The following is a 21,189-nucleotide window of genomic DNA, read 5'->3' as shown; positions in this document are numbered from 1 at the left end:
TTTTAGAAATAACTTAATGTTACAAACAGTCCGTGTATTCTAGGCAGAACAGTGATTTTGACAACATATTTAATGAAGTCGGAAGAAACAAATCATAATCCATGTCGCAAACTCTTTAGGTCAGTACATACCGTAATCTGTTGCGTATTCAGTCATGTTAACTACAGTATTCCACCTGTTGTTTCTGTGTTACTTTAAAGACCGTGCTAACATATATACGGTTAGACGGATAATAGTCTTAACTACTTGTGGTGTGAAAGTCTCAAAAAGTTATTTGTTGCGCAATATTATTGGTTATCTTTTCACGAACCCACTCATATTTTCTTACAGCTTAGAAATCAGTCCAGGAAAAAGAGTTCTGTTTTAGTTCGTTCCCTGTGCAACACCTTTTCTCATTATAGGGCCATTTTCGTATTGGAACAAGGTAGGCCAGACTACGTAAGACACACATGTTCCAGATTTTGTATAGCTTGTATACAAACTGTGGTCGAATTTGTCTGTTTTTCCTGCTGATATGTACATCGGCGGGGACTTGATGCACATCAGCCAGCAAACTTTTGTGCACTCTGCAATGTAATCTTGACAGTCAGTGTACACGTCGGAACCAATTATGCTCGGCAAAGATTCTTCTATTACCTGTAAAAGATGAAGGTATACACGAACACACTTATTCATTGCTTAAATTCACGCATTGGTACACAGCTTTGTATCAGTCCCAATATTAGCAACTATCTAATGACACAAATTGTATGCTCCGTACAGATTAAGAATTTATTGGTCATATATGTATGCATATTATTAGCGGTTTATAATTATGGCAGTGTATGCATTTGTCCGCAAAATAACTCAAACTCATTTCTCGCAAACACATTAGAAATATAAAACCTTTTGTAATTATTCCTCACGGCATATACATTCTTAAAGGAACCAGAACGCAGATGAGCTCTTGTACAATTCAGGAAATATACCAGAAATAATGATTTATCTCCATTAATGGTTCATATGTACATGATAACAGTGTGCAACGTGATTGACCTTAATGGGGGACAGTATTGTAAAATTGATATTATTAGTTGACCTCCATGGAGACTAAAGAAGTAAAGTTTATAGAGTCAAAACGGAATTACCAGTGTGTCGCAGGTTTAACATGAGGGTTGTGACATTGGGGTCCACGAGAAATGTAATGTTAATTCGAAAAGTGTTATTCGAGGGGTATGTTTGAAGAAATTCTTAGAGATCTACAGGAACTCCTATGTTACAATCGTTCGTATACAAAGAAAGTGGTAGGAGTAATTATACACACATAATACTTACTAACCACACAAACATGCCATCATACAAGAAGGGGAAGGGGATAGAAAAGGGAATGAAAAATAGAGGTACCCTCAAGCACAAGAAAAAGGTAGGATTATTTATATACTCACTACACCCTCACATATCAGTCACAAGCAGCTTTATAAGTACACACTATACTTGCATACATACATACATACATACATACATACATACATACATACATACATACATAGAAAGGTAAGAAAGTTTATAAACGCGAAATGCCATAAAAGAGGCACACTACGATATTCAAGCAAGGACGTAAGTGGTTTAAAGATTTAATTGTCGATATAGAGATATGCAAGATATGCACAAACATACAACACAAAAAGTCGTTAATGTTTTTGATAAATTATATATATATATATATATATATATATATATATATATATATATATATATATATATATATATATATATATATATATATATATATATATATATATATCTGCTCACTAGATCCATGTGGCCCAGAAAATTGCCATTTCGTTTTTTACTTAACCAACGAGGGTTAACATAGGTGACACATATTCACTGTTCTTCTCCTCAAACTGCCGTTCTGAATATTAAGACTTCTTCCATATACCCTTGTCTCTCCAGATAAATCCTTCATTTCCATATGTCAGTTTTCACGATGACCGTCCATCCATGCCATCGCATATAGGAGGTGTTTAGTGTCAAACCACATGTTGGTAACGATTAGAGATGATTCTTCTTCAATAGCATATATATCGTTGGACTGTCTTGAGAATTCATGACACAACAATAGGATAATATGTCTCTATATATATATATGTGTGTGTGTGTGTGTGTGTGTGTGTGTGTGTGTGTGTGACATAGAGAGAGAGAGAAAGAGAGTGTGCGAGAATCAGTCTTATTATTGCAGAGCAGTTCAAATACAAAACATATGACTGATAAAACGAAGACGATGCATTGAGGTGCGCATGCTGCAGATTCATCGTATATTCGGAGTGATAGTGCAATAACTTCTGCTATAGCCCATAATCTCCTTCGAAAAGGAGATACTTTTAGTTTAGCTTTGGCTTATTTCCTGTCGTATTTGCAAGAACTTATTGTATACAGGAGTAATACTATCTTTACCTCCTTCTTCATCATTATCAGTGTATTATGGGTTCAGAGAGAACCGAAGGAATGTTTTGAGAGTTTGTTGCAATATTATATCAAAGCAAGTATTTGTTAAACTACAGCAAAACCATGTGCAAGAGAAAACGAAAGCGATAGGAAAAAGAATACGAATAAAAGAAAATGTTCAATCTTTCAATAATTAACAGAAGAAAGTGAGTGAAAACAACACTGCGAGTGTGTTTCAGTAGACTATCCTAAACTGAACGGTACAAATTCAAAAGAGAGAGACACACTTATTTTGGTATATTCTCGTGAAATCACAATTACAAATTTCAAACACCTTCACAAAGTCCACATCCTTCTTCTTTTTTCTTTCAGCATCTATCCCTTTCTTTGCAATTCCGTCCTATATGGATTTGTCAACTTCCATTTGTGTTGCATTTTTTTAATCCTAGCGATCATGAGTTATTCTTCAGTTCTGCAACCTCCTCCTGTGGCTCCTTCTCTTTCACCATGTCTTCTATTTTTAGAACACTCTAAAAACCAATTTCTTGACATTAACAACAAGTATTTTTATTTTGCCTCTATTGTCTCCTGTGTTGGTAGTGTTTTCTTTTCCTTGCCGTTGTGGACATTCTAGAGCCTAGTATTCTTTCTCTTGACACTTGTAACATTCATCTTCAATTATATCTCGAGCTGGGTAGTCCATAGTCTTAATGGAAATATGCTTTCGAATAGCTCTTCTCAAATGTCTAAAGACAATGGAGTTTTGTTTTGACTCTTCCCTCTTCAAACAGTAATAGCTGAATTAATATAGGGTAAGAAACTCTCTCTATACAAGGAGCGAATGTGTCAAATCAAATCAAAATGTGAATTGATCACACACTGCTGAGATGAAACCGGAATAAGTTAAGGGACGACAGCGATTTTTAATTTTGCTTCATGCTTCTAGTAAAGTGTTAGCACAGTCAAATGCATGCATGTGCTTTCAAAAATGGCATAGTGAACCGAAACAATAATATCCATCTCTACCCCAGGAACAAGAGAGGCAAGATTCACTAAGAAAGAATGCCATTCGGTGGCTCAGGAATATTATGTTCAAATTCGAGAGACCTCTAAAGTGACTTCCACGCACACAGTGATATTTTAAAAGAGCTCAAAGATCCAGTACCACACAAGGAAGCAGGCAACAGAATTGTGAGACATTCTTAGAGATCTTGAATCGACACTGCCCAACTATATATGACGACCGTTTGAGACTTTCCATTAATCACGACGGTTTTAAGTCTTCTGTCTGGATCGAGTTGAGTAGCATCAGAATTAACACTGCCGAAACTTTTCGACTCAGTTCAACACGTACAGTCATTTAATAGCAATAATTGCATAAACCACTCTTCACATGACATACGTTTCTCATTTAGGAGGCCGTGAATGACGCAATGTGTTTTTTGGTGGATGAAAATTCTCAGAACCAAAAGCTGTATCGTCAAAATTGACAATCACCACGATCGAATGTCTTTAGCTCTCGTTATTGTCATGAGTCGAACATATGCAGAGACGAGCGATCCAGCAGAATTGAAGTAGTCATGGATAAATATGTCCGTTTAAGATTTAATGAAACTTTTGGGAGATCGTGTCTTTTATTTTGAATACGACAATTGTCGTATCAATTGCCCACATATTAAAGACTACCATTTTGGAGTATGGACCGAACAACACCCACAATTCAGTGTTGTATGTTTCGTAGTGGTGGACCTAGCAATGACATATACCAATATAGTCACCAACATGAAGGATTGCATACCAAATGTAAATCAAATGATTGACACTCAGCAATATTTCCAGTCAAGTGGTCAAATTAAGTTCATGAAAAACATTTACAGTCCGGTCAAGAGCCATATTATTGTGTGAAAATAATGGATAAACACACAATACGGCGTTTGCAAAATTGTCAGATCGTCCATCGCCTTTTAGGAAAAAGCTAATCAAATCGTCTGTCCTCTACTATCAAACGCAAACCAGTAGGTGTGCCTTGCCACATTATTAGTTAACCTAATATAGCGCGACATTCTGATTTACTGGCAAAAGTGATGTCGTGTGTGTACTTATTTATGGATGTCATCATTGCACTCACAAACCCTCTGGATATCCAAATGACATCGCGATTTACAAATCAAGCAAAATAACCATTTTCTGTGGTTTTAAGTGGCAATTGTGACTTTGATAGTCAACTGAGCATATTAAAATAATAGTAAATATATCAAGAGCTATTACAAGCTCAAGAAACGATAGCCAAATCTGGATGTATCTACATTGGACTGGGAGAGAGGGTATAGTTTGAGTTATAGTGAGAAGATCCATGAATAAGAGTATAAAGTTCCATCATCTCTCATGGAACATGTCAGATGGTCTTCTTCTAGTCAATATTTTCCCTTTGGTGGAGCATGAATCAATTCAAAGTGGAAATTGTTAGTCTACAGATAAGACAATGCAGCGCAGAAAGGTTGAACATATTCAATTTAGAAGCAAAGAACAATTACATAATGTGCATTGAATTTTAAATCATTGGTACATTAATGGTGTTAGAGGAATGACTATTTTGAAAGTGTATAAACGGTCAGATCAACTAACCACGGCTAAGAAGAGGTTCCGTGCCGTTACTTCTAATTTCAAAGTTGGACTATTACAAATAATTTAAAATACTGAAGTGTGTGTGTGTGTGTGTGTTTGTGTGTGTGTGTGTGTGTGTGTGTGTGTGTGTGTGTGTGTGTGTTTGATTACTTTGACGGACAAATAAACAAGCTTTTTATTCAATTACACACCGTCTGTATCAGTGTCCATTATAGAGCATTATTTAATAGTCAAATAAACAAATCTGATGTGATTTGATGTACTTCTGTTAACCAGATAGTTAGACCAATCGGGGCTGAATTATGGCTATGACGATGAAAACCCAAGCACCACATGAGTTAAAACCTGCAACTCCCGATTATTTGATATTTCTTGACTTGCCACTTCACAATTGGTGTCAAGGAAGTCCTACCATTTACACGTTACCTTTGACGCCTTTCTTAAAACAAAACTATACCAAACATGGTTCACTTATTTTCGTTGTAATAAATTAACACTTGACATCATTTCAATCTCACCATCATAATAAAGTAAGCAATAAAACGACGCGTCGTCATATATGGTGATTAAAAAAACAGCAACTCGTTTTGAAATCTATTGAAAGTGGATCATCATTTGATTGCATTATTTGTTCACTCTTACAATAGGATCTTAATGCTGAAGTTAAACAGACACTTTTCCAGAAGGCAAAGCAAAAGGAAGAAGGATGGTGCTATAATATCAAAATCTAAGGAAAAAATAACATCGGCCAGAAAGAGAGGTACTGCAACTATACCCAAGAAAATCGTGCCTATCAGTGACGGTTTGACCTGACATTTATGCTTCTTCGCCGTTCATGATGGTACCAACCAAAACAGATTTAATACTAGTATTTCATAATTTGATGAAAAAAATAAAACGATCTCTTAACGAATTTCTCCTTTGTTGTTATTTCGGCTGCTGATGCAGCTATAAAATGGATTCTCTGTAGACACATGTTCAATACGGAAAACGTGCGTTGTATAATTTACTAGATTTATCCAAACAAGAACTGACACTATTTCGTAAGTCGAAAACACCTCATAATTCGCGTGGTGTCCGTAACCAAATTGATACGGTGTGCTCCTGGAACAAAATTGTCACGAAGAAGTTCACTCCATCCTTATCTCCTGGAACAGAAATGTCACAAAGAACTTCACTCCATGCTTATCTCAAGGAACAAACTTCATACACAAAAAGGAAGAAGGGACTCGTTTATCTAGACATTAGGCTGTTTTCTCAGTACTGACCATTTCCAATGCTCTAATACGAAAATATAATCACCCAAAAAGCATCCAAAGAAAGTAGTGATACTGTCAACGAATGTTGTTCTAACGTTTCGAAACGAACTTAAAGATACAAGAATCTGAGTGTGAACATACCTGAAGAACGTTCTTCGCCAAGTTTTGTTCCATACGAACGGTATCTGGAACTCCGTTATTGGTACGAAGAATGCACATATCATTTGCATCTTCATAATTTTCTCACTGACATGTAACACTTACAAAAAGACTTACAATCTTTTATGGATCAAATCGATTTTAGAAACAAAAATATCGCATTAGTACGGAAAATCATTACACAATCTTCAGCAATTTCACGAAAATTGTCCAAGATCAAACCAAAGTTGTTGGCATCGTTCATAGATATTGCTCATTTGGCATCGTGTAATCGTGATTACAATTATTTGTTTTCTGTCATTGACATGTTTGCAAGTCAGCTTGGGTTGATCCTTTGACTTAGAAAACGAGTTTGGAATTAGCGTTAGCCTTAAAACTTATTATAAGAAGGCTGTCGACAAACAAAGAACACCGAATTTCGGAACCAAGCTCTACAAAGACTCATTCATAAGTTTGAACACTGCAAATCCGGAAGAAAAACAAATGTCATGAGAGGCTTTCAAAAGAACAAGGAAACAATTTTCGCTACAATACACTCTTAATTACATCAAAGTTTTGCCACTGTAGTGAAAACTTGCAATCAACCATACCAGTATCGGATGTGCACTAGAAGAAGCAACAATTAAACTATACTTAATGGTGTTTGATCAACTGTCTGGAACGTCATCCACCAAAAATATAAGACTTAAACATCTGATACTTGGTTTGATTTTGAAAAAGCATACGTACTGTTGACAAAGGTTATGTACCTAACTTTAGCTCAGAATTGTTTCGTGCCAATAGACAAGTGCATGGACGTGATCCTCCTGTCTATAACTTGGAAGATAGGGAGGAGGAAGTGCTAAACCAAACATTTTTAATATCTGAGTTACAACTGGTGACACGGAAAGAAGATATCCAAATAATTCTTGACTGAATACCAATTGCGCAGCCTGAGACTTGAAGAAGTGAAAATCAGTTAGAGAGTATATCCACTTAGGTTTGATTCTTGGACTGCACCTTTACAAATCAAGAATCATAAAAAGACGAAGAGGTGATCGCTTTGCTAGTGAACAGATCAACTACCTCACCTTCTCAGAGTTTCTCCCTGCAAATATTAAAATGTCATGTGAGTGAGGTGTGGAGAACGTATCCTTAAAATAAATTCGTCTTTTATTCTGCAAAAACTTTGTGAAGTGTTATCAGAACAGCGATTAGAAATCTGACATTGTAACAGGGAGAGGAAAATTTTCCCCAGCAGTTGCATATATCATATTATTTTCAGTCCTTCTTTGCAGCATAATACCGACCGAAACAACAACGGCAGCGTCGTTAACTCCCGTAACTACTGTTCCAGTCACAACAGCAGCCCAAAATTCGAACGTTGAAAAATCATTGTTCATTGACTCCTAGGGAACGAGAACAATCGTAATATGAACGGTCAAACTTATTTTACATTCGATCTGGCAGTTCCAGTTTTGTATTTCCCAACAACATCTCGTGTAGTTTCCCAACCAAATCACCTCAGTCAATACGATTGGATAACGACGTTCTTTAGGAGGTAACCTTTGTAGAAGTCAAAGAAGTCCTGGATATCAACGCTGCATAAAACACTTTCATCGTCGATATCCTGAACGAGCAAGTTCATGAACTGTTGGGCAAAACTGATCCTGGCTGTGAAACTGGACAAAACTCTCAGAAGTATACCGATCGAGTACCATCACATTGCACATCATATGTGTCAACGACGAACAATGAAATGAGTAGCCCTTTCATCAATAATGCTTACATCCTCGTGATATTCCTGTCAGTAAATCATGTTTTAAATGGTCAATATTAATATAAAAGATAGATCTTAAAGGAAATGTTCTGTTCTTCATAGGAAACTTCCCATGGAATTATTTTTTGGAAACACTTCTTCAGTGAATTTTTAAAAAACAACAAATATGTATCCCAAGTACCAATGGGTCACTTGACATCAATGACAAGGTTTAGAAGATATCTGCTTTTCGTACGATGTCATTCATTGTAAAACCGCCGGTAACTCGAATATTGCATGCTTTTAAAGACGCATCTTTGACGCAACATAAATATTTTTTCAACACGTAATAATAGACAAACAGGATCCTAAAGAGGCGTTCGGGAAGCATAAGACATATTTGTTGCTTCTAACTGGAAACGAACTTCTCTTTAACGAAGCCACCCCCATAAATTAAGTTCACAATTATAACCGTTGTTTCAGCTACATACGTATGGAATACAGTTAACGTCAAGATTAGATGGATTGTGTACAGCATGTTTTTTTTAGCCCATAGTGTGTCTAAAACCATTCCTATCCTTTGCATGTATGCGTTATCGTTTGTATAGTTTTTATCTTCGTTTACATCCTGCCCTCTTTTGTATGATAGACTATTTGTATTTTTAAGTACGATGCGTGTATAAACACTCCTATATTTTTCTTCAAGATATTCGGTACGTGCCTACACAAAATATTGGGTGATAGATAGTAGGTGTAGTAGGTGTATGTATGTGCTTGTGTGTCTGCAAACTGTAATACATTTACCATAGACATCTTAGATGCTTCCAACATATTAAACCAGTGAACAGTTTTAACATAGGATTTCCCGTAGATCCCTATAAGAGTTTCAAACATAAACTCCAATAATACATCCTCGATCGACCTCTAAATATTATTATACATGTTAAACATACAGCGTCAGCTCCAGTCATGCCCTATAAAGTTTGATAATGCTGTATCCGTTGAGATCAACTAATACAAATATTCTTACAACACTGCCTCCATTGAGGTCAATCACTTCGTAACACTGTTTCCGTTTACCGATCAAACAACATGACTCCTTTGTTCGTTCCCGTTTAGTTCTATAATCGTTTCGACCTCTTTAGCATGCAAGTTTCGTTTGGCTTACATATGCCCCACTATACCACCTATTAGGAAATAAAAATTTGCAAGTTATTTCCATATTACAATTAAAGCTTCTGATTATTATATTAATATGGTTATAAGTATTCTGGTTCGTATCTAAATATTTTAAACATTACAGATTTACGGGACAACTAGTTTTAAATGTGTTATGCTTCTATCTACTGTTATATGGTTTCCGGTACATGCTTTCCTAGTTTACAATTCGAAACAATATCTTCATCAAAAGCCTTCATATAATCTGATCTCTTGTGCAAGATTTGTCTACATACCTTTCTAATGTCAACCATGGCAGAAGAAAAATGCTTGGCTCTGAAGTTGCGGAGATTATGCATAGACTCTCGAATGATCGATTCTCCAACCTAGCATTGTTAAACCAAAAGTAAATAGCATGAAGTTTGCGTTCAACTATTTGAAATAAAGAACTTTATCCACGAGCTGATATGGTCATGTCATGAAGTTTTAAGATTTAATGTAATGGCATCACAACAATAAGGTTGATTTCATCCCTGTACAATTACAAGTTTTATATCTTAACTGATTATAGTGTGTTACATATTAGATTCAAGACTTGAATGATATATGATAGTGTTATGTATTGGAATTTTAGCCACATCTGCTCCATGTACAAACAATGGAAACCTAATTACTTTTCTTAAGTAAATAAAAGATTTGTCATTTAGTGTATTAATTCTATCTCTATAGTTTAATGAGCTTTGAACAAATATTTAAAAGGACAATATAACAGTCAAGGTGCAAGGTTAGGTATGGCAATTTAGATTCAGGTAAAGGGTGCCATCTGAAACATTTTTCTTATTTCGTTCAGATAAAACTGTTCGTAGTGTTAAGCATTAACATTCGTGCAATGCAGTGAATTCTTCACAAACTTTAATTTATTTAGGGGTCACGTTTGCAACTGGTAAAATAAATTTGCTATAAATGAACATTTCCCTAATTCACCTTGGTAGAGGCGCCATTAAGAACATTGCCCCAGGGAGCCTCAAACCCTTGCACCGCCACTGCAATATAATGTTCATTTCAAGTCTCTCTACTTTGGCCGTTGTATTAAAAAGCCTTCCTAAATACTTTTACTGTTTTTCTCATTACCTGGGATGCCTTAAGCATATGAAATAATGTATGTTTGAGACGAATATATCTTTGAAGATTTAATTACACCTAGTTACCTCCACTCCAGTAAACATGCACATAGATTTAATTATCTGTCTATTTTGGTTTTCGACGTGACTTTTACATTTCTCATACACTGCCTGCAAACGAAGGAAACTGTATATCAACAAACAGTTGCAATACTATAGAGCAATAGTCACACGCATTTGTCTACTAACAGTAAAACAATATATCCTTTACAATACAGCTTAACACAAGTAAAGATTTCGGTGAGTAAAGTTATTGTTGCTAACTTCTCTTCCTTGATATAAACGATACCAATGACAACATAGTTCTGAGCCACACCTTTAAATTCTAAATATAATATCAAATAAATGAATTACCCTTTACGTCTATCGTTAAGAGCGAGGAATGTCAAATGAATCAAAGGGTGTAACTATCCTATATGTAACAAATTGGTGATTTCCCGTTTTCGTCAGCTACATCAAGATTGGAACAAGACAACGAATACAAAATATTCTCTATAAAATCTAAAAGAATAACCGTTATTTGTAACAAAATTAAACAGACTTTACAAACGCAAGCATAAAACAACTATGTTGCCAAAATGTCAAATAGAATCTGCTAAATCTATGAGAAAACATCGTTTTGACATATCCTTTTATACATTTTCAAACACGTCATGCGAATATATATATATATATATATATATATATATATATATATATATATATATATATATATATATATATATATATATATATATATATTGAATATTTAAAGACAGAGCGATAACAAGATTTACCAAAATTATGTTCAGCAAAACGTTAATAACTTTCTCCTCCTGTTGGCCTCGACTTTCGCACAACACTTGGTAACTGTCTGTCCATAGGTTATCGTAAAGTTCTGAAAACTGTTCTGCTACTTTGTCCGGACGATTGGGGTCACTGAGATCTGCGATGTTAGGATTACCTTCTGTAAGTTGCACTGAGCTCATCTGACTGAGCCTAGGGGTATACAAATAATTGTGTTTCAAAACACGGTCATATTTGGAAATGTTTCTAGGTAGTTATTTTATTCATTCAGACGAGCTTTTTATAAAACAGAAAACAAGTTCCACACATGTTTTAAAAACGTTATGTGCATTGCAGCAATGAACTCAGAATAGGACATAAAGAAAAGAATCTAAAATAGATCATATTATATGTGAAAATCAATCTTGCATGTTTGGATCATCAGCAATAGCAATCACTTTTATCAACACGTACAAGATATGTATTCTTTTCGTACGTACCAAACCAGAATGCATATACATGTTCAGTTTGACAAATGAACGTTTGCTTTACGATATATGGGTGCAATCAATCAGCTTCAGCACTTTACTCGCCATATCTCTGCAGGGTAATCAGTGGAACTGCAGTAGATATTTATCATTATTCTTGCTATATAATAACAGCATGGGTCTGTGAAATAATGTGCAAAAAGAATTTGTATAAATAATAGTCATTGGAGCAGAAAATAATCTTGTAACAGAAAATATATTAAAGAATTTAAACTGTACACAATCCTTGTTACACTTATCAGGGACTTGTGGTCAGAAGTAAATTGACTAAGCTGTCTCATTTGTCCATTATACGAGTAGACTCAGTGAAACATTCGCTCAAGCTCATAAGCTTTAATGTATAAAACCATGTGGCATAAGTATTATTTAAAATAATCCTGAAACAATTAATCAGGTATATTGTGCAAAATGGGAATAGGAACTATGTTCAGACATCTCACAGGAAAGTATGTTTATATATGAAAGTATTCATATATCAAGGCATACATTTTGTTGATACCAATTCAGTTTAAAGGGTATCATCTTATTAATGGATATCAATTTTGAAAGCTATTAGCTTGTTTGTTAAATATGAAATACTTCAAACTTTATACGCGATAATCCTCAAGATATTAATGAATCTAATTGACTTAAATTATTTTTCAAAGTCGAATTGAATAATACAAGTTATATGATGACAACTAAGTAATCTACACCAACCTAGTGAGAAGCAATTGCTTTTCTTTCTTCACTTCTTCAAATTGGTGCTCTAATGAGGAGATTTTGAAATGGAGCTGCGCTATCACCTCCTCTTGTTCACTGGTTATCCTGTCATTAAGAAAAATTAAAAGAAATTTGTAAATATCACTTACGAACATAATGTCGTAAATGGTAATTGTTGCTATCACAATAGTTGCGGAAACGAAGCTGTGCTATTATCTCCTCTTGTCTATTGATTGTCCTGTCATGAACTTATCATTACATACATTTATCTCATGCTATTTTTAATTTTAAAAGCAAAGCGACATTAAATATCAAACACTAGCAATATATGACTATCAATAAAATTATATATCTCAATACCTCAAATCGACTACTTTTAAATTGACAGCTGCAAATCTTCATGATTCAAGCAAATTATATGACTGTCGTGTTTCTTTACTACCTCTATCGCTGTAACAGATATGATGCATAGCGATAAGAACGGCTCCATACAGATTACAAATCAAAATGAAATTTCATATGTACTATATATATAGTAACTATAATTTCATCTCTTTCAGCATTTGCCTTTTGTTACACATGCGTTATCAACGTTTTTACCAATCAGGAATCAGTGGTAATGACTAACAGGACAAAATATATATCCTTTTTAATATGAGCGTGGGTCATTAATAGCTTCATATTTTTTGCGTAGTCACTACTTTATTTCTCTCTCTCTCTCTCTCTCTCTCTCTCTCTCTCTCTCTCGCACAACAAAATCCTTGATGGTAGGACCATCATTCTTTGGCCAACATATAATTTGTTTCAAGTGTTATCCAAGAAAGCATTACAGAAACTTCATCACCATTTAGGTACTAAATTAAATCTATTTACCAATGGACAGTAATGAATTTTCAAAAGTCTTATGAAAATGTAAAATCGACTATAATCTGTTTTATGATGCATGCAACATTTCTGGTTCTATTCATAGCATGGTAATATTTTGCAAGAAGATACAAACATTTGATTTTCAGCTCTTTCTTTCTCTGCGGCTTTCAATTTCATTCTCAGTTCTTCATTGTCAGTGTCATCGGTTACATCTCTTTCTCTAATCATACACAAAGCATAATGAAATTAATTATAATGAAACTCTTGGCAGCAAAGTCAGTCTTTCCCTATAGCCAATTTGATTTTTTATCGCATATTAATGTCGAGCATATCCTGAATTATAATTTACATATATGTTCATGATATCAGGATATTGACATATGTGTTCATAATATCAGGATATTGATATATGTGTTCATAATATCAGTAGTGATCTTCCTATATGCTCACGATAACCAATCAGTGTTTGCATTTACTACTGTATTTACTACTTTATATTATATATTTTGGGAGAAGTCCAAGTAACTCTCAATAAATAATTTCTCATAAAACATCAATTGAAGCAAATATCCCATGGTTAACAGAACAATTGTACTTTAGCATGTTATTAATAGCATATGCTTGTCAGAAATTCGAAACACATAATATATTATTACCTGATAGCATTACAATTTCAGATATTATTGGTTTTCTTCATTATTGCATTTTCTTATTATGTTGTTTCTTATCTCAACCGTTTATTCAATCAGGATTCCTATTATATATGCCCAATATGTCCTACCCAAATGCAAAAATCGTGGAGATATATGTTTCGTATTGTTCCATGTCGATATTGTGTAGCATGTAGAAAAGATTATGCTATAAATTACACTTTGTATTCAGATTAGTGAACATCAATACAAAAGAAGAAAAAAGGTAAAAAATACAGCTATAATCATCACAAAATAGACATGGTAATAAGTAAAGATAATAATTTACTTACAAGTTTACGGGCGTCTCGTCATCGCTCTGCAACGATAAAAATATATCAATAGCTCCATGCAATTACGGTTAAAACATTTTACAATAGATTATGAGAGTGATGTGTAACACACGACTTATAATATCGCGGCAATGTTAGTCCCTTTAATGGTACATAATGGAGGATTATATTGACGACACGAATATATATATATATATATATATATATATATATATATATATATATATATATATATATATATATATATATATATATATATATATATATATATATATATATATATATATATATATATATATATATTTATATATATTGTTACACGCACATGGATATTTACTTGACCGAGCGGTTGTCAAACCCTGGCGCGATTCTCGCTAGAAGTCATAAGTTTACCCGACTTTCCAAAGACTTCCATACAACCTCAGTTGTAAATCAGAAAGCCCGACGTGTCCATTCTATACCTAAATTTTCCTCTAATTAATGCAAGACCACAGATAAACCAAACTGCCAACTATCTATCAACCGTACATCTGCGTGTTTTGGCTTCATTATGTTTCCGTACCACCAACCGTTCACGCCTTAGAACATATATGAGTACTCCCTAAAAATGGGAACTATTTTAACTCCGCCACCTTAGGCCAGTCAATGTATGCTTTCCAGGCACATTTCGCCGATGTAACTGCACCATATTCGCCCACATGGCGACATAAACGGTGTCTGTCAAGTCCATTTTTATTTATGCCCTTGTGTAATTTACCGGTTTAATACCGTAAGTACCGTCCTTGCAGTCACGCTACCAATGTATACCACTAGATTTTAATATGTACTATTTTACGACAGGGACATTCATTCGGTTTTGGTCGGAATTCACTACTAGTGAACCAGGACATCATGGAAACACACTAACACTTCACTCCGTGACGTTTGCTCCTATTAATTAGCTCATTAGTTCGGGCCAGGAATATTTCCATGGCGCCGAATTCCAATAATCAAACAAGTAATCACACAAATCTAAGAAATGCTTAAAACGGGGCACTACAACCAAGTGCACATACTCTACATTTACTACGATAAAGACCTCTCTTTAAATAAGATATAAATATTATTATACGCAAAGACAGAAGCAGCTTGGTTTTCATAGTACCTGCTGGGTAAACGGTTGTCTTAGAACATGGTAACTCTGCTTCGTTCGACTGGACCAGCAGCAGCTCACAAAGCCAAAGACGGAACTCCTAGATAAGGGTGGTGCACAAAACTCCATCAGAAGGTTACTCACGATAAGGACATGTATAGCAACAGCATAGTACATTATATCTGCCGTACGTGGTTGGCCAACATACCACATTCTATTTTAGTAATACAGCTAAACTTTTAACCTAATTTGGGCATTAATAAAACGGCGAAATAACATTAATACATTTATATGTATTTCTGAGAATGAAAGGTCGACAGTTCCAACTGTTCAAACATAACAAATGACTCATGGTCATTCCGAATGTTTTGTTTTACTGTCTACAAGATAACAGTTAGAAACTCTGTCCTCTTTACACCTGATGAGAGATGTAAATCCTGTATTAAAAATGAGCATACCGTCTTTCAACATTAATTCACTATCTAACAAGATTGTTACAATCGTTCTCTTTTCCATATCCAATATATGGGCAGAAAATCCGATGTAGAATTCTTTTTGGGCTGATCCTAATCTAGACAATATTGTTCTTAGCTAATATTTAAACTAAATAATATAGAAACAAAATACAGTTAGATAAGCATGGAATTCATATCACAAAACACACACAAGACAAGCAATGTCCTTTCCTAGTGCATGTCGAAATATTACTCGAAAATATATATCATTTACATATCTTAATATGTTAGTAATTTGTATTATTTCGTTTCTTGCCGCGTTCAGCTTTATTTATCGTCGTGAAATATAGTTTGTAAACACTTTTGCTTTGTATTTACAAAATCATTAGTTCAGTGAAACTGGCAAATCGCTTTCGAAATATAAACAAATATTAAAAACAAAGACAAGAATAAAAGAATAATTAACAAAATCGATTATGTACAGTGTTGGTATGGTGCAAGTAGCTTCACATAATCTTAACACATCTCCAAAAGCGAGAACCAAATATTAATCTTTGTCTTGTTTCCTTTAGAAAGTGTGAACTATAATGATACCTACAATGGACGAACACAACTTTTAATGTTGTAAATGATGTGTAGAAATATTGTAAATGTTACGAAATTTGTAACAAAGATAAAAATTATACTACGATGCATTTAGAGATTATTCAGTTAGATGAAAATTATGAATGTCTTTCCATGTTATGAATGAATGATTGTTTTCCTTGTTTTCCTTTCGCAATTCATCAGTGAATAATGTACTTACCTTTCATTTTGTTGTCTCGCTCTCTATTAATCTCACTATGCCTCCTATGCATACAATTACATACACAAAGAAGACACTTCCAGCAACATCTACCTGGTTCTTGCACCCAATGTTCAGAGAAATCAACAGTTAGATTAAACGTCAGGAATTAAAGAATTTCATTCAAGAATGCCCTAGATTATCCAACTTAGATAAAGTCGATTGTAATGTTTGTTTTTTTGGCTTTTTTCGTTTCATTTTTATCGCTGGATAAATTACTGACACGACTACTAGGGGAAATCACTCGTTTGTTCATTAATGTTTAAATGCATTTCAGTATCTTTTAATTTAGTGTTCTTGACATGAAATTACTTGTAGCAGTGGATGCCAGCCATTTCGAGCATGTGTACCTCTTCTTAACTGTAAAAAATTCCTCGGATCCCCACATGATAATAGCTGTACTTCAAAACTCCGTTAAATCAGAAAATACATTTTCGCTCACCCCTTGAAATAACCCCGCATACCCCTGGATATCCGAGGCCGATATGTTAGTAAACGCTGACGTAATGTATTTGGCTTCACATCTAATCTAACCTGTTGCTAATGAGGACCAAAGAAACGCATAATATGAATACTTACTGGTGAAATGGGAAAAAGAAGACCCATCTTTTTACATGATTTAATTTCATTTCTAAATTGTTATTTTTTATGTACAGGATATCTTTAGTTAGATCCTGCCTGCGTGACCAATGCATGTTTAGACCGTATTATTACATAGGATATATATATATATATATATATATATATATATATATATATATATATATATATATATGCTTCCATATGAGGTGACAATTATTAATAATAATCTTAATAATAAGACTTAGTGGCGCCCTTGAATTAATGTCTATTAAATGTTGTTAAGTTTTAAAAAAACTTACTAGTTTTGCTTTTTTTCTGTTCCTATGTTTATGACAATAGATTCGTATGACACCGACAATTTCATGCATAGTTAAGTAACCCAGTGACAACAGAGAGATGGTTCATTTGCAGGCGGTAAAAATCGAATAACTGTTAACTAGCATATATTGACTACTGTGCCAACACTTTTAACATTTCACTAACCTGATATAGTATCTTCGCTTAAGGTTCACCATGGGGGGGGGGGGCGGGGCACACAAAGGATTCGAGTAAATCATGCACTGACGTGCGATTTAAGGGACTGTCATGGGGCATAAAAGGCTTTGATATTTATCAGTAAGCCCGGTCCAGTAAACCTTCTATGTTGCTGCTTCTGAGCAACGATCCTTATCTCTTGCCGTAAAAAGAAATAACGATCCGTATGACCAGATACAATTTCGCATTTTTCATGACTATGATATTGTAGAAATCTGATATCACTTTCCATCACATTATGCATCACAACAACCAAACAGCTTATAACAGAAGAATATATGCTTTAATAGGTGATAGTATACGTAACATACGAGATTCCAGATGTTTCCTCAGCTGGCTGCAAAAATATAAAAATAATAAAGTATTACCATATGTAACAGTGGCTAAAAGCAAGATATATGTTACTGCTAAACACGTTTTAGGATGACTAGGTACGTACGGTCTAACTAAATTCTGGATCCGAATAGCTATATTTTGTTAAAACTTTATACTTAGCTGTGGCATTTGAGAAATGATAATAAATAAAGCACTTCATATTCACATTTTTATGTTGAAATATAACATATTTTGAACGTGATTCAGCAATTTTCTATGATACATCAGATACAGAAAGATATACATATGCACTGTAAATACTAATTCCCTAGACCCTTATATTTACCTGTTGGATCAAAGCTTCTTGTTCGACATCGTTGATGCTGGTCATGGTGCTTGGTGTGTTACCCGTGATCTATTCAAACACTCTGACCGTTTAAATACCGTATCTGAAGAATAACATTACAGACAACAGACACAAGACACGCAATTAACAACATATGTAAAGCAATAATATAGGGCGAACATTTTGCGACATACATTTAGCAGTGTACACCATCCTCTTTCCAAACGTTATGATAAAACTCAAAGTCTAACCCAAAAGTGATAAGCCTTTAAAGTTTAAGTCCCGTAAGAATACATGAACTTACAAGGAAAATGAAAATGGGCAGAACTGGTTTTAAAAAAACACGAATGTATATGTAAAACTTCATAGCGATGGACTCATAAAATCATAAACCAAACATCGCACAAAAGACAGACCACAGCAAAAACAAACATTGATTTCCTTTAACATCGGAAAGTAAATAACGTTAATGTTTCACATTATCTTATATTAATAAATATACGAAACAATGAAGTGCATTTTCCTACGTGCGTTATATTTTTTATATTTGCTATTAATTATCTGAAGAACACTTCTGATCTGTACTCAAACTATGATTATAGAGCATGAAGCAACTCAAACTATGATTATAGAGCATGAATCAACTGTCACCGCAAATTTATTAACACGCCGAAGGGCCTAAATGTTACACTCAATCGCGTCAAACTATGATTACCTGGAAAAGGAGAACACGAACCTGATCTAAACAGAAACTAATCGATACATCTAGGCTTATATATTCAGGCGCGTGAACCTGATATTCACAATGATTAATAGTACAAGAAACTGTCCAAAATAGAAACAGCAACAGTCCAGGATGAAGAGACATATAGGTCAGACAAATATAAATGTCATTTATATATGTTGTATACAGTACATCAAAGTTGAAAGCAATTATCAACTTAACAATCTAGATGCTTTTTTTCACTTCTGGCTCAAAGGATCACCCACACATCTTTATTCTGGACACACAATATAACATGATGTGAGATCCCTCCTTCCTCCAAACAGAGATACATTGAAAAGATTGTGCCAAATGTTTAATTGTTTGTTGTTGTAAATGACAATGTCGTTTTAAAGTGATAACGATACCCGAGACCGTGATCGTGAACATGTATAATATAAACATAATCTTTAACTCAAAACGATGTTAATGTGTATATAATACAACAAATATTTTTTTGACCTGTAGAATACCCATTCTTTACTCATTCGGTATCTACATGTATGCATACACCAGTACAAGCTCAAATTTACAACCCCTAGTTTCTAAGTAAGATGTAAACTTTGTTGCTGTTGTTGTTGTTCTAGGGTTTAACGCCATTTTCAGCACAAGGTAGGCTATACATGGCGGCCAGTATAACTGGTGAAGGAAAAACCCTGGAAAACCCAGGGAAGAACCACCGACCCACGAGAAGCTACTGGCAGGCTTTCCCACGTACCTACGCTAGCCGAGCCTTGGACTCGAACCCACGCAGACAGAGGTGAGATGGCAGTGATCCGGAACGGTGAGTGCTTTAGACCACTGGACCACTCGAGGCCCCTGTAAACTTTGTAACTTGATAAGAAGATATACATGTCATAAAAAATAATACTCACGTTGTTTACAAGGTATTCAAGGGGCAGGATCGTTACTTAAAATAGGTATATACAACGACTGAAGTGCGTGTCAGAAAGGCTCTTCCGAATCCGGTCAGCATTGTTGGGGTTGTGAAATTGGGAACGAAGCATAGGAAAGGGAATGTAGCTCTCTGTGATGAGACATACGACATGAACTTGGGAAGGCTTGTACTTAAAAAACATCTCATATATTGGATTTAATGTATGAAAACTAGCTACATCTATTGACACAGATACGATTTACATACCCTACATTATAGTTGACTTAACTTGTAAATGTATCAGACAGTCTGGTACACAAAAGCACGCTAATTCTATATCATTACCTAAAGTGAAAATAGTTTTTAATTGCATTAATATCTATCCTTCTCGACCTATTGTGCAATATTCGTACTTACGATACAAACACTGAAGGCAGCGTAAATGATTGATCATCACCCTCCGTCAATATATTATCTTAACAATACCTAGACAATAGTCCTTTCAGCAAATTGGCAGACATTACTTGTGTATTGTACTTCCTTGTTGGGTCAAGGGAGCGGTTATTGTATAGTGCATCTCCTTCAACAGTATATGTTTAATACATTGATAATCACCTGTTCTGCATTGTTGACACGCTGATTTCCCAAGCTATATGAACGCTTGCTCTATGTCCTTTTTTCAATCCGTTCCTACAACATAATTTACTTTGATACAAACAGCTACTGATACCACATTTAGCAATAACAACATACAATTGTGAAAGAAGGAAAGAAACTGTAGCATCGTTATCCCATTATCGTGGAGAATAGTGTAAGTGTACTAAGTTGACTTAGGAACATAAACTTTAATAGCCATGAAATAAATATAAACATCATCAAAGCCATACGGTCCTTGTTGAGGTATAGACTCACAGTAAATTGTATTATAAT

The 21,189-nt window shown here is 34.6% G+C and overlaps 1 protein-coding gene across 6 annotated transcripts; it reads right to left on the bottom strand.

Annotated features, from left to right (window-relative positions):
• LOC149800338 (uncharacterized) lies at nt 1-20,814 on the bottom strand. Of its 6 annotated transcripts, none has more exons than XM_089959936.1 (11): nt 20,677-20,814; nt 18,620-18,722; nt 18,270-18,295; nt 15,556-15,643; nt 14,412-14,437; nt 13,563-13,649; nt 12,560-12,667; nt 11,324-11,525; nt 10,575-10,658; nt 9,663-9,752; nt 1-636 (listed from the first exon to the last, which is right to left on the bottom strand). In XM_089959936.1, the coding sequence occupies exons 2-11, from the start codon at nt 18,662-18,664 to the stop codon at nt 364-366; spliced, it is 1,029 nt and encodes a 342-aa protein (XP_089816062.1). In that variant the 5' UTR covers nt 18,665-18,722; nt 20,677-20,814; the 3' UTR covers nt 1-363. The 6 variants fall into 6 exon arrangements, with proteins under 6 accessions (XP_089816062.1, XP_089816065.1, XP_089816064.1 ...); XM_089959939.1 differs by having other exon boundaries at nt 18,620-18,688; nt 20,677-20,810; XM_089959938.1 differs by having other exon boundaries at nt 20,746-20,765.
• Nucleotides 20,815-21,189: the final 375 nt, after the last annotated feature.

This window comes from Sinohyriopsis cumingii, chromosome 5, assembly GCF_028554795.1.
Source record: "Sinohyriopsis cumingii isolate HCF-2022 chromosome 5, ASM2855479v2, whole genome shotgun sequence".
Taxonomy (NCBI): Eukaryota; Metazoa; Mollusca; class Bivalvia; order Unionida; family Unionidae; genus Sinohyriopsis; species Sinohyriopsis cumingii.
This window is presented reverse-complemented; position numbering and strand designations above follow the sequence as displayed.

What these genes read in the sequence shown, in the direction of transcription:
- LOC149800338 (XM_089959935.1), bottom strand. Translation starts at nt 15,756, where the DNA reads ATGTGGTATGTTGGCCAACCACGTACGGCAGATATAATGTACTATGCT. An exon ending in GACGAGACGCCCGTAAACTT is followed by an intron (nt 13,650 to 14,411) that starts GTAAGTAAATTA and finishes GTGTATGATTAG; the next exon opens with AGAAAGAGATGTAACCGATG. An exon ending in AAGCAATTGCTTCTCACTAG is followed by an intron (nt 11,526 to 12,559) that starts GTTGGTGTAGAT and finishes GTATACCCCTAG; the next exon opens with GCTCAGTCAGATGAGCTCAG.